At 34.5% G+C, this 14809-nt stretch overlaps 2 protein-coding genes across 4 annotated transcripts; one reads left to right on the forward strand and one right to left on the reverse strand.

Moving 5' to 3' along the window:
• The first annotated feature begins 19 nt into the window (after positions 1–19).
• LOC140223981 (uncharacterized) lies at positions 20–4674 on the forward strand. The gene has a single exon (XM_072296655.1). It carries the CDS (start codon positions 375–377, stop codon positions 1869–1871), a length of 1497 nt encoding a protein of 498 aa, XP_072152756.1. The 5' UTR covers positions 20–374; the 3' UTR covers positions 1872–4674.
• Positions 4043–14777, reverse strand: ENGase (cytosolic endo-beta-N-acetylglucosaminidase). Of its 3 annotated transcripts, none has more exons than XR_002009800.2 (11): positions 14531–14777; positions 13565–13820; positions 13002–13150; positions 11925–12222; positions 10245–10410; positions 9256–9471; positions 7954–8138; positions 7474–7608; positions 6868–7011; positions 5810–6066; positions 4043–4706 (listed from the first exon to the last, which is right to left on the reverse strand). XR_002009800.2 is itself a non-coding variant. In XM_019055991.2 (10 exons), the coding sequence occupies exons 2-10, from the start codon at positions 13816–13818 to the stop codon at positions 5934–5936; spliced, it is 1680 nt and encodes a 559-aa protein (XP_018911536.2). In that variant the 5' UTR covers positions 13819–13820; positions 14531–14777; the 3' UTR covers positions 4043–5933. The 3 variants fall into 3 exon arrangements, 1 of the variants encoding a protein (XP_018911536.2); XR_002009799.2 differs by having other exon boundaries at positions 4043–5292; XM_019055991.2 differs by having other exon boundaries at positions 4043–6066.
• Between the last annotated feature and the right edge of the window lie 32 nt (positions 14778–14809).

Raw genomic sequence — 14809 nt, forward strand, 5'->3', positions numbered from 1 at the left:
TATGTTTACGTTTCCCTCATTGATTCTTATCAATAATACTGATAATTGATAAATTAAATCGTGATAATTTGCTATTTTCGGAAAAATTTGCAATTTAACTTTTTTAAATTTCAGATCATCGGCCATGAAAGTGGGAAAGTTCGAACTTTTTTCAATTCATTATAGTTTTTTAAATTATCCATTTATTTCACCAGATTCAAGTTGCCCCGCAATTAGTCAGTTTTGTGAACCATTCTGAAATTTTAGCTGAAAATAAGTGTTCCTCGAGTGATGAAGTAAAAGAAATATTTCTCTGCACAGAATTCATGTACTTTTTGTCGTTAATTGTGTTATAGGAGTCAATCGCTCACTCAAGTAGAAACTCCGTCTTTATAATGAGCTGTGACTTATCATGCCTCCCAGTGAATGTTTTGACACAAATTTGTCACTATTTGAACTTCAAGGATGTGTGTAATTGTTCACGGGTCTCTGTTGCATGGAGAGAAGCATTCAATAATGAAGAAATATGGTCATGGTTCTATGATAAACATTTCGCCTCGAGGATCGGAAATAACTGTAGCTCCAACTTTATTTTGGACTCATGCTCCTTTGTCGAGCCATTCTTATCGCTGCCAACTAATGAAAGCTACCGAATGTCTGCATTGTGTGAATCTCGCCTACATTGCATGCTGCAAAACCTCCTAGACTGTAATTGGAGCACTGGTAACTTTGTTGCATTCAAGTTTCGCAAGGGGTTCGCAGGTGAATTTGGACACATTGAATGCCAGGAGAATCTCTTACTCGACCAGAATCCATATCGTGGCAACTCTTTCACTGTTTGGGATATAACGGGAAAACCAATTGAGCTTGGCTCAATAACTTATTCTATAGACCACCACTCTCATGCCACTTATTTCAAGTTTACTGAAAGTTATGTCACGGTTGTGCAGTACAATTTATTGCAAATATATCAAAAACAAAACATGTGGCCAATGTTTAGGTTGAAATTTCGGCGGTTGTTTGATCGCCCAGAGGAAGAAAGTCAGTCCATTCCAAATCAAGAGGATATTACGGAGTGGTACAATGAGTATTTTTTAAGACAGTACATGCAAAATTACCGATTTTGTTTTTGCGCCAATGCCAATTACTTTGCTGGTTCATTTTATGACCGCACTCCAACAATCCATGTTTGGGATGTAGAGTCTGGCTCTAAACAAAATGAAATTGTTGTTCCGCAACCAAAGGGAAATGTTTGCAAGTGCATCTTAGTCATGAATGTCAAGTATTTATTCATAACCCTTCGAATTTTTCACGATAGTAATACCAAGAACTCTACTTTAATTCACAGTTATGATTTGAAGAATGAAATATTAACGAATCTAAAGCTGTATTTTCATGCTGTGGATAATGTACTGTTCAAAAATGATTTCATAATCTCAATTGATGAAAAAAAATTTAAAATCGATATATATGATAATGAATATGGTCAAAAACTCTACTCTATCAAGGAGCAAGTAGATTTATTTCCACAAACAGTTGATATTGTCCATAATTTTGTGTATTACGCTGTGGGGAAAAGAGAGAATGACGCTTGCTCTGACTTTGAGGTAAAAATCAAGAAACTAGAGAAATCTGCTGTCACCAATTTTTTCCATCATACTGTCAAGAACCTCTCCAATATCTACATTTACTTCATTAGACAAAGATTTCTATTGGTGAGTAATTGGTTCAATAACTACTCAAAAACATCAGTAATTGATACTTGGAATGACCAAAAAGAATCTGCTTCCTTTGATATTGAAAATGCACGAGCTCATTGCTTTGAACATCATGATTCAAAAATTTTAGTTCAAATGGCTGATTTATCTTTTAGAATATTGCATTTTTATTGATTTATTTCCAGGTACCTAATTTATGCTGAATCGTCCAAATAGTGTAATTTAACTACCTAATAAATAAAATTGAAATACCTAATGAAAAGGAAAACCAATTTCAGTATTCATATGCAGTAAGTACAGGATCAATTTCTAAAGAATTAATGTTTGAAAAATTGTTTCATTGTTCCTCTTCACTGGTTACCTAACTGGCTTTTTTATGTTCCTGACTTACTAACAATAAGTCGATCGATAATGATCTATTCCAGGTTAATAGTTGTGACCTGATCTGTAAAGTGGGACCATATCTCCCAAGGGAAAATTTTTCCTAACTTTTTGCAGAAAGAAAATTTGGAAATTTTGGTGTAAGCTGGACTCTAAAACTTAAAAATTTAAGGAGATATTAGTACTGAAGTTCCAAGACAGAAATTCTTCGGTTTTAGAAAAGCATGGTTTAAAAGTCTTCGCAAAAAGTTGCAGAAAACTTTCTCCGTAAAATAAGGTCCATATGCACAGATCTGGTTGCATTTTTTTTTTTTTTTTTCCTTTTTCTTTTTTGGCAATATTAATCTCAATAGAAGATGGTTGTTTGATGGCTTGTATATTGTTTTTATTAATATGTAAGCGTAAAGCCTGTTATTGGACTGAATTCTCTGTTCTAGGCTCTAAGAGATGAGCTCATGGTATGTTAGTAGAATCCTAGCAAATTACCAACCATCACTAATAAGCCACGAAATTGCCCAGGTCTGATAAAATATATCCAAGTAAATATGCTGATAATAAAATTTCAATCTAGTCTGACTTAAAGTCTTTTCTGTAAATATTGGTTTATTTTTTAAATAAAGTCTGTTTCATCAGTTTTGAAATCTTTTCTTTCTCTGAATGAATGATTTGTACTTACTTAAATAATCGATTAAGTTCCATTTCTTAATATTCATAAAATAATGTATTCTTGGACTAAATTTTTATTCTAGATTTCTAAAAACTTGTGTTTTGTATACATGTTTCACAGAAGTTTAATTAAATACAATCTTTGGTACATCACAGACTTAAAAATTCTTCTCTAATCCAGACTCTTACTCATCAACTTTGATTATCTATCGCTGTGGTGGCATGCCTCGAAAAGGTTGAAGCTACAGAGGATGTTTCAAAGAGATGTTCAACAGTAGAAATCTCCTGAATTAGAGAAGATAAAAAAGTAAAAAAAAAAAACTTTCAGAGTGTGAACTCCTTAATCCAGGGGTTCCTGTAAATAAAACAAATATGGGTTGATGAGTTAACTCTGAGAGTAGGTAGGTATTCAGGAACCCCATTTAAACCAAAAACTTTTGAAGATTTCTAGACAAAATAGACAACTATTTTTAATAAAAAACTTGATCGATTATATTCCCTGAAATTGATATTAAGAAGAAAAAAAAATTATTAGTTTTCCACTTGAAACGGAATTTCTTCCAGAAAATTTGGCAACATGTACATGTGGTTCTATATGCACACAGAGTGGCATTGCATATCAGAATGAACAGACGAGGAGCCATTTCGAAATGTGCACAGGTTTGAAATCGTACCATCTAGGCTGACATTGTGCAAGGAGAAAATGGCAGGTAAACTTTCTGAAACCATATTGACAAACACCTCAAACATATTGCGGATGTAAATAAATTCAGAGGCATTTTTTTCAAGAGACGTTATAATCCATTCTAAATCCAACAAATAATTGTCCTCTAAAATTCTAATCCCAGGATGACGGCTTTCATGCTTGCACTTCGAAGAATAAGGAGACCAAAAGAAAAAAGTTCAAACTAGAGACTTCTGCAGGCCGATTATTGAAACCATGTTGGCTCAACGGAATAAGACAAAACCCTATCTTTCCCACCCGGCAAGTGGTCGTTAGAGGTGGTTGAAAACAGCAAAAACTTCACAACTCCATGGCTAAAAATATCATTGCAGCAACATTTTTTCATGTTTTTTTGGCTGTTGTCTGGTGAGTTATCATTAATATATCGCATTAAGATGTCTTATTGTGCTGACACAGACTCTCAGAACTGCGAAACTGTAGGCCTTGCTAATTGGTATCATTTGAAGACCATCCCTGCTCTATCTTTTGCGATAGGTCAATATTTAGATGAGAATTTTGAGCCAATACATTATCTATCATGCAGAGATATTCATTGAAATAGTTATGAAGTCAGTTGAAAACAAAAAATAAAACATAGATTTATTTTTGAGCCGGAACAATTACTTTTATAAAAAATACTTCTCTTTCATACAAAATTCCCAGAAAATATCACTTAAAAAGATTAAAAATGCACAAGTTACATACTTACACAGGGAGGATTTCTTACTATGTGTAATCATGGTAACATTATTTTTTCAAAAATAATTCAGAAAAAAAAACAAGAGCTTAAAATAGAATAACTAGGTGGGGGAGAAAATGTTATTATCTTGGCAAAATTCAACTGTTTTCAAGCAAATGCTCAACTCAAACTTTTTTTCTATTTGGATTGAAAAGTTTGAAAATGAAAACGGGACAGAGTAGATGGAGAAATGCGTTTAAATATAGAACCTTAAGACTAAAAAAGTCTTTCTTTCAATGACTTACATGAATCAGTGTCTTATCAATCACTCCAACAATTGTCTCAACCTTGAAGGTACTTTACATGGGATACTGCCGGAGGCACCAAACTTCGAGGGGTGCTGGTGACTTGAATAGCATCCCTTAAACTTGAAATTTTAACTTCCATCATTCAATGAAATGATCATAGACTGACTGGCATTCATTCTTAAGACGCGATCATACCTCTTGAAAATCATCCAAACAACAGGAGAAATAGCTAAAAACGACACAATTGCAATCTGCGAAAAGTAAAATGTAATGTCATAAATTATTTAGTGAATGCTATTATTTCCGAGCTAAAGTGTATGCTTTTTATTGTCTCCTCTAATTTTTGGAGTTCCAAAGGTAATGAGTCTTCAGCAGATAGAAAATTTAGAGAAACATGTCTGTAAGGCATGCAAAAATGATCGAGCCTGAGAGCTCCGGTTTACAGGTGTAGTGAGGAAATTTTTCTATTGAAACGGTTTTTTTAATATATTCATACATTTTTTAGCAAAAGAAAAAATGTTTTCAGCTCAATGCATATTTAAAATCTTTTGACGGGATGAGGAAATTTTTAGCGCAAGATTGCGATTAATTTATTTTGCTTTGAGGAGTTTCCTGCACTTTTGCTGTTTGTAAACTATATGTAATAAGATTTATGACGGCTTTTTGGAACTAAATAAAATCAGCAGGCTAGTGAATATCATTAACACCATGTTCGTACCTTTTACAGAAATGAAATAATTTTAAATACAATGTTCAAATACAGTTCGAAATGTTATTGAGGAAAAGCGATGGACAGAGGCTCACCAATTCACCAGGCTTGTTACAGTGAGCAGGACCCTGAAATAGGTTTTAAGAATCAAAGGAATCAGCCTTAAAATTCTAGATATGATCGTTTATGAGAAACAGGACCTCAGTCCTCAAAATTGATATAAATGCTGTGGTTTCAATGATACCAGATCACAGATGAGTGTTTTAAGAACTTTGTGCAACAAAAAACTCACAAAATTATCGAATCAAATGGGAATGATGATAGTGTTGAGGGTACAAAATTATTGCTCAACTGTATGCCCTTTATTGATACAAATATGAACACAGCTGCTCAACTTGAACCTCTTGACCTTGAGCATTTGGAACACTTAAAGACTTGATGTGATCCACACAAGTTTAATGGGCTAGTTGAATAAGTTAGAGTTTATTTTGATAAATAATATACAAAACAAACTTGACTCCCAAGGGGACATGCGATAAATAACGGTTCACTAACATGGTCCTTCCTTCTATACTCCTTTGAGAATTTCTAATTCAAATACGTAATTGCTTTTATAACAGCACTTAGAGTAACTTTGCAACTTACAAATATCTCCTGACAATGGCCACCTGAGACCAGTGTTCCAGAAAGTCAGCTGACCTCAAAAAGATTGACTCACTCTGATTAGAGGGGTTTTTTCAGGCAAGCGTTCACTCCTTGGATTGTTGGATCAAAAGTAGTTATCAGCAATGATGAACTGGTTCTTTTCTATTTGCAGCAGACCAATCATGAATGGCTCACAATTTTCAGGCACAACCATGGAGATGTCTGTCAGGATTCCTCTATAGTTGAATCTGTACTGACTGAATAAATTACAACAATATTAGACTGCGTGTCACTCACATGAGAAAGCAAGATAAAGAAAGAAAAAGTTTCAAGTTGCAAAAGCATGTTGTTGATAAAATTGCAAAAGCACATATCTTGCTTTGCCCCACAGCAAACCTCTTGTCATAGCATTTTTTTAAACTGAGAAATGTTCAACGTCATTTCTAGAGAACTTCCCTTATTTTTATTCTCTGTGTGAAGAATATTCTGTGAAAATCTGTAGCAACAGTGTTGGTAAAATTAAATGGGCGCAGAAATTTTGCAACACAGCAATGAGATTTGAGTCTATGCAGCTTCACTGCGTATATTCGGTGCTTTTATTATTTCATGACAACTCCCCCCCTTGTCGATGATGTAAAAATTTTGCTGTAGCTGGTGAAGGGTCCATTTCAATGTGAAATCATGTTTGATGATTGGAACTTGATGATCACCATATAAGCAATGACAATGAGCAAACATTTGAATTTGAATACATATGAGTTGAAATATTTTGGGATTTTCTCACTTAGCATGTATTGAAAAAGAAAGAAAAAAAGAAAAAATTAATAGTTGCGACTAATACATAAGTGCATCTTGTGCATGATTACGGCAAGAAAGTAAACATTGATTATACTTTCTTGTTTAGAGGGCAATAACTCATTCATTTGTAAACTTGTGCCGGGGTTTGGTGAGAAATGTTTCTTATAAACAATTTTATTTTTCAATGGATTGTCACAAAACAAACAGCGCTTTTCAGTGCTTTAGATTTGCGTAAAAGTTTTGAATAGATGCACACTTACTTGATGTTCCAATTGTTGATTACTTTTAAAGACTCCGAATTCACTATTATGGCGCTGTAGTCCTCTTCATTTGCTAAGAATTCACTATTTCTTAAAACTAAATTTTTACTCCTTGAGCTCCTTCGACTGTTGTTTTTGAGCTCCCTGCAGATGAAAACAAAATTCAAACAAGAAGAGTTCATATTATATCGTAAACAACATGAATTAAAACTTACCAAAATAACCTAATAGATTCTCATGAATAGAGGGACCTTGCTTGTTGAAATGAAAATAGTTCATCAGAATGGGGGAAATAACCAGCCAAAAGTAAAATTTTCGGGTATCAATTGAAAATTTTGTACTTTAGGGCTGTATTTCACTTGCTGCCTTTTTCTCTGTTGAAACTAATTTTTAATTCCTGTGAGCATTATGAAATCAGAAAGCATTTTTTTTTATTCTATGGAACATTTCATCGGCAAATTGGAGTATCTAAAAATTTCCCTTCATTGGGTGCCAAAGAAATTGATGCAGGAGATAAATATTACGTGTTTCATCTGTTTTCGATTGGAATATCCCTTGAGGTGAACAAACACATGCAAACACTTGTAAAGAGAGGAGCAAACTTACGAAGTGGGTCCCAAGGAATCGCTGACAGTGAGAACCAGATTGTAGTCAATTTTTTTGGTTGCATCCATCGGCTTGACAGCGAAGATCATTTTGAGTGAAACAGTTCCATCATTGACAAAACCGCACATGAAAAGCCTGATTAGAAAAACAAATGTAAGAGATAAAAGATATTTCAGTTTTATACATTTAGAAAAACCTACTTTCAGAAATACTGATGCCACTTGCTCCCTTGGAATTAGACACATTCAGCACAACTACACACTAAATTTAGGTAGAAAACTGAGAGCTCTTATGAGAAAAGAAAAAAATATCGAAAATTAAGTGTAGGAATGTAAATATTTTTGAGCCATTTTCTTTTAGTAACAAATCCTCTTTTAGTTCTAACTGAAGTTTGCAACAGGCCCATTCTGGGATGGCAAAACTACATTATTGCTGTTGTAAAAATCAATGAAACTAAAAGCTATGGCTGTTTGTGCTTACCGATAAGTGTTGACACCTGTATGCTTTGCAAACAGCAAACAGCAACCTCCTTTATAGGCGCACTGATTTGTGTAGTGGAAACATCTCTTTATATCTGGGTTGCAACCAACGTCTTCAATGCAGGATGGTTTTGTAAGTTGGTACTCCTGTTTTGCCAGGTTGTACCAAGGCGAATCTGTGAGTGCCTGATGAAAATTGAAACCAATAAAATTTATACTGATTTGTTTTTTTAGCTTGCCTTACAAATATAAATGTAGCACACTCCACTTATTCTTATGTGGGCATGCTTTAGATTTTGTTTTGGCGTATAGTATTCAACCAGTCCTGTCTCGCATACTATTTAATGGCTAATGTGACGACTGCTTACATCCAGAGGAGAAATTTTTCTCTTCTTTCTTCTTTTCTTTTTCTTGTTTGAAAAAGTTAATGTTATTTTGGAGTGAAATGGGTTAAAATTCAGCAATTCTGCCTTTAAGAACAATTTCTTGGAACGTTGAGTAATTCTATTCATGGTGCTTCAGCACCATTATTAACTGGTATGACAGGAGGTGATTTCTTTCCTTTAAATTGTTTTCCATTCATGATACCCATGTGATGTTTTCTTGGTGCAATGATGAGGGGTTTTATGGATAATGGTTCTGAAGTATCATAGCAGCAAGCAATAATGAATATCAACTTAAGAGTTTGGAAACTTTCGTTCTCGAGAGCACATAAATACTAACAACCTTAATAGTACAAAGAGGATTGTCATTATAACCTGTTTTATTTCAAATTTCTTAAATCTCGGATTTATAATTTCCTTTTTGTTTCATTATTCCGTGAGCTATTTCTGGTTGAATATTTACGTTGAATGATATTTCATTACCAGATGGTTGCTTGTTTTCCTTATTTGTATTTCATTGTAAGTTTTGTTATGTTTCATTAATTTAGTTTACAATTGTTTTTTCTGAAAATGTGTTTTATACTACGCATAACTCTATAATTCCCTCATCACTGTCACCAACGAGTATTTCTTTAGCAATGGTGCACCCATAAATTTTCATTATCTTTTACTCACAAAAATAATTTTTACATTTCCATGATTTCAACCCCTACATCTAGCAGGCATGCAACGATAACACTTCGGCGTTGCATTTTATTAATTTTTTTCAAATTGCATTTAAAATAATGCATGAGAAAGACAGCCAAAAGAGAGGTGAAAAAGTTTAGCATTAAAAGACATGGAATACAATTGAACACTGTAAAGCCAAAGAGAATGGAGGAGAAAAATGGAGTTTTGAGAAAATTTATATTGAATCTTACCTCTCCTTCCAAAAAAGTTTTCCTTCCAACACCTTGACAAAAAGATGTTGAAAAAGGCAGGGACGCTGGTCCATGTAGATACAAATAAGGCCATAACATTTCCCAAAATTTCATTTCTCTTTGAACATAATCCAACGATTCGTTTTGACACTCATGCGTCCAAGCTGGGGCAAATATTGCTATAGATAGATTCAGTTCTCGAGCTTTTGCAACTGCCTAAGAAAGGAATAGAATTTAAGTGGATATACTTCATTATGTAATACTAAAATTATGGAATATTCTTAGAAACTTTAAATGAAAAAAAAAAATCAAAACATTATTTCTCGTTCCTCCAATGTATAATGTATAAATTGAGGTAACAAGAAATACTGCAGAGGCTTGGATGTAACCTGATCAAGAAAGCTTCAGCCTGAAAAAATGAAAAATCTACTGAAAATTTTAAGAAGTTTGACTGCAGATAGAATTTTAAAAAACTTTTGGATAGAGACATTTCGTGACAAACTCAGGACACAAGTTTTGACCACTTAAATCTGAACTGACTTGGAAAATGGTTGTTTGCCATATGTTAGCACTTGCTATGACGTGGACAACGACCATTTTCCATGTCACAGCATGTAAGGCTATCGATTTAAGTGTTCAAAACTTGTGTTCCGAATTTGTCACAAAATGTAGTCCGGCTCTCAAACACATATTTTTGAGGCCTGCCGCTGGCTGACCAAACGATCTGTAAAGTTGAAATTCAACATTTTCAAAAGCCCAATGACATTTTATCCTTGGTTCATGATGATAAATGCTACTTTCAGCAGTACTGAAAACTTTTTTGGATTCTTCTCGCTTGCTAGACACCTTTTTCAATTTGCTCCTCTCGATTAAGAAAAATGTGGTGGTGATTCTAGAAACAACTTTTCCACACTGAGAAGTCATTTTTGTTGAGCCTTTGAAAAACGTACCCTCTATTTTGAAGAAGTGTAATGACACAAATTCCTCACCACAACTGAGTTGAACTCTCCTCCACCATAGCAGCCTCTCCCGAAGACATCAACTCCAACAAAAACGTCTGTGACTCTAGCACCTGCTCGAGAAATGCTTGCTCTAAGTTTGTCCTCGTTCCATCCATAGTTGAGATAAATTCCATCGCAAGCTTCAAAAAATGCTCTGTTTTATATTTTTGAAAGCAAAGTATACATTATAAGTATTACGTAAGTATTGTATTGTATTTGTGGCATTGTAAGTGTTTAGCTCATACATTGCATATTGGATCAGTGCCAGCAATCTAAGCTTGCAGCTCGGAGGATTTCAGACATTCATTGAAGAATTAAGTTCGATCGAAATAATGAAAAAGAGGAGTTAATTCTACCGACTGCTGTATGATTGAAACAATTTGTGAACGAAAGAGAGTTTTTGTAACAATAATTCTTGAAAAAGAGGGCAAATTCAGATGTAAGGATCTAGGCAACCAGCCTAGATTAAATGTGAATTAAAAACAAAGGTACGAGAACTAGAGGGCTCTTTAATTGGTGAGGGAAAGAAAACTCACGACAAACCCACTGCCCTTTTCTTCCCAATCAAAATTTCTTGGAATTGTTGGTGTTAGATCAAACATAGCCCGTATTTATACCACCAATTTGGCTTTAGAAGAAATAATTCTATGACACAAGCCATTCGAAAATACTCAGAAAAATCTGTTGTGCTTTTGAAAAAACAATCTCTGTTTAAGTTCACTTCCACACAACTATCATATCATTGTTACAATGAATCATTTGTTTATTCAGTATCTGCTGCCAAGAGATATTACACTTCACCGTGAAAATGATCTGCGACTTGATTTCATTGAATTTTGTCTGTAAGTAACCAAATTCAAATGAAAAAAATACTTGCCCTACTTGATCCTCCTTCATTCATAATTATTATGGATAGAATTCCTGCATTTTTATACAATTCTACTTTTCTTTTTCCCAATGACATTCCAATCGTCATCTGGGGAGTTATCTCATTTGAAGCAAGTTTATCAAAAGGCAAATATTTGATTATCAGAAATAGACTGAATGAGTTGAACACTCGACTCATCTCTCACTCGTGATCAAACATCAAGAAAAATAGCACCCCAGGCTCCAAGTCTTGGAAGGAGATGGGAGACTGATAATACAATTCAGCTTATTAGTGCATTTTGCAAAATGGATACATTATTTTAAGAGTTATCAGCGTGAATTAGAAACACGCAGGCAGGGGGTTTGGCTACTTAGATTATTTTATCTTTTCAGTTGCTTCATAAATTTGTTGTTAGTCAGTCGAGGGATGTTGATGCCTTGGGCCATTAAAAGTAGGGTTGCCACAGAATTTAGAAAATGAAATTCCCTGACATTTGCCTGATTACCCTGACACGGTTCGGTGAAATTCCTTGACAATTGAAGCTGTGACAGATGGTTAAATAATTGAAAATAGTTTTCAGGCAAAATTTCCTGTTCAAAATCTCAAACCCATTCTAGAAAGCAAATGAAGGTGATTTAACAAATTCTCCCTGACATTTTCGTCATTTTCCCTGACTTTTTAAAATTCCCTGACATTTCCCGGTTTTCCCTGACTGTGGCAACCCTGTAAAAGCTATAAAATAGTAAATTAGAATTTCAGGAGAATCTAAGCCTAAGAAGGTATGTAACGCCAGTACATACCTATTTAGAAAATTTAGCTCATTTTGCCAGTCGAGCTTGCCTTCAGGATGGGTGACGGAGTCATACCAGATCACTAATTTATCTGTGCCCAGGGAATTTTTCAGTCTAGAAACAAAAGTTACCAAGCTGGTCATTTTTGCAGGGTTGATCTTATTTTCTATGTTCAGAAGGTAACCATCAAAGCGATAGTGATTGCAAACGGCATTCATCTTCGAGATAAGTGACTGTACTTTTTCTTCACTAGCAAGGACCGTTTCCCATAGATCTTCACCTTGTTCCCCCTCTGTTATCAGTGTACCTACATTAAAAATAAAGCACACGCATTATTCACAGCACTGTAAAGATGCCGTTCTACTTTCTTGCCAAGAACTGATAAAGTATACATTCTCACTTGTTAGGTGTAGGGTCACTTGCCACTCATTTTAGATGTGAAGGAGCTAAGTTATTAAAATTCAGTTTCGGCAAGAAAAAATGAGCAGACCATGCTTTCGTCATCCTTGCAACATTGATAGATAGCATCCAAGAGAGGCAGACTGTCTGTAATTAATTTAACTTACGACTATCCATGGCCCATTACAGACCAAGCGTTATTATTGATAAAATTAATAAGGAAAATATATTTCAGTAAGATAGAGTTATCATATAAGGTTTAAAACTTTTCTTCATGCTTTAGTCTTCAATATACAAAACTATCAAGGATTATTTCTTTAAATTTTATTCACCTTGTAAAAAATATTGATGGAAAATTTTAAACGATACACAACTATTGCTTGTTTCCTCCAATAGGTACTTAAAATAAATTGTCTAAATGGAATAGGATCAAGAGAATGTCAAATATTTTCGTGCAGTTAGTAAATGTGGTTCAAATCACAATGTGACTGATGTAACCAAACAAGGTCTTGGTGAGGGTCATACAGCAAATTGCTGTGTCTAGTTTCCAAATCCGTACTTATTCTGATTTTAAAGGAAAATTTAGATAAGTACTCAGCAAAATTAATCTGTAACAGGATTTATCCTGTGTTGCTCCTCTTTTGTAGCCACAATAAAATTTTACAAGGAGAAAAAAATTATCTTTACCAAGGACAGGAACACCATGTCGGTGACCAGCATTGATCCACGCAAGAGGAGGCACTGTTATGAATTCATGGCTGAAGTAAACAAAAATATCGATTCCACTCCAATGAATGAATTTGTAGTCATCACAAGATGCTGCTCCATTAACAAATCTAAAAATTCAAAGGCATGAAATTGAGATAACCAATGAAAGGAAAATTCTCAATCTTTTGACATTTTTACAGAATTAATCTGTTTAAAATTGCACTTAATTAGGTACAGGCAGAGAGAATAATAAAATAAGGTATAAGTAGCTTGTTTGGATCGAAGGTAGGGTACTTGTGAGGACCGATTTGAACTTCCTGAAACATGAATCCCATCAAGCATTTTACAGAGAACATAATGATTCGGCAAAGTCCCTTAAGAGACAACAAATAATATAGCATAAAAACTGACAATAAACACTTCTTAATGAAGATGAATATTAATGATTGAAATTAAATTTCGTAGCCTGGTGGTAAGAAAGCTCCACAATTAAAAGTCTTCTTTAAGACATAACTGTCTAAAATTAGGCATTTCTGACTTACCTGTCATTCAAATAACCACCTTTCATATCATGACAAAGCAGTGTCTTCGGTACTGATTCACTGTAATATTTGGATACATTTGTTGGCGGTACGTCCTTACAGCTCCAATCTTTACCAGCGTAGCTGAAGAAGGTTTTGCTTTTTAAGTTGATGACATTTTCTGCCCATGATAGCTCAGGTACTTGCCAACAAAATAGATCTTCCAAGTTCTTTATAGGACCACACATCAGATCAACTATCTTGTTGCAGCTCATACCTGAAAACCAATATATATTAATTTCATGTCTCAAGATACTAATTTCTGTGATTTTTCTAAAACAACGTCGCAAAAGGCCTTGATAAAAGCAGATAAATAGTCAGAATGATATGAGATATTACTTAGGTGAGTGAGTACACTGATTGGTTTCAGTGGAGAGTGGTTTTTTACAACTGGACATAAATCCTATCCACCTTCACTCAAAGATGTTCGTACTCTTGAAGAGTGGAGCTCTATACTATTGCATACCGACTGGAGAGAAAAGGTAAGCACTTCCTCAATTATTGAGGAAGTTCCACACATCTAATGCAAAAACATAGCAACCGAGAAATTGATAAGCAAAGGAAGTGAGATGTTGGTGAAGGGAAATGATTTCTTCACAGCGAGCTCATGTGTGGATCATTCTCCGGTGAGTCTGTTTTGTGTTTGTCAAAGACCAAGGATGGTAGGTAATTATTTTGTGTAGATTTAAAGACTGACATTACTGTAAGAAGGGCTTGGAATGTTTCTTTTCTGGATCTCATGAAGGGCTGATTTGCAATTAGTGATCTTGATAGCATATCATGTACCTATGTTGACTCATAAAAACCGTTAAGACTTCGCCACTCATAAATTTTCCATTGAATTATTAAACTTCCTCAATTGACACAGACATCGATGCATGGAAAACAAAATACGGGACGAAAATATTTCACAGTATACTGACTTACTTGGGAAAGTTCAATGCTGTTGGAGTAGGAAAGTGTTCGAACAAAGCACCGACAAAAAGATGATGATAAAAAAACTAAGTAAAACTATGAGGAAAAGCGTCCAATCGTCTCAAATATTCTCTTTCTCGAAGTATTAGCATTGAAGTGATAATGAAAAACACAGAAAATATGCTCATTGCATTAATGCGTGCATTTCGCGTCACGTCATTACAGAAGTCACTTGTTATCATAGCACAGCACTTTATCAACAAAACACAACAAAGATTAGCATCGTTGCCA

Source organism: Bemisia tabaci, chromosome 2, assembly GCF_918797505.1.
Source record: "Bemisia tabaci chromosome 2, PGI_BMITA_v3".
Lineage (NCBI taxonomy): Eukaryota > Metazoa > Arthropoda > Insecta > Hemiptera > Aleyrodidae > Bemisia > Bemisia tabaci.

What these genes read in the sequence shown, in the direction of transcription:
- LOC140223981 (XM_072296655.1), top strand. Translation starts at nt 375, where the DNA reads ATGAGCTGTGACTTATCATGCCTCCCAGTGAATGTTTTGACACAAATT.
- ENGase (XM_019055991.2), bottom strand. Translation starts at nt 13,818, where the DNA reads ATGAGCTGCAACAAGATAGTTGATCTGATGTGTGGTCCTATAAAGAAC. An exon ending in GAGCTAAATTTTCTAAATAG is followed by an intron (nt 10,411 to 11,924) that starts GTATGTACTGGC and finishes AATATAAAACAG; the next exon opens with AGCATTTTTTGAAGCTTGCG. An exon ending in AAACTTTTTTGGAAGGAGAG is followed by an intron (nt 8,139 to 9,255) that starts GTAAGATTCAAT and finishes AATTTTCATCAG; the next exon opens with GCACTCACAGATTCGCCTTG.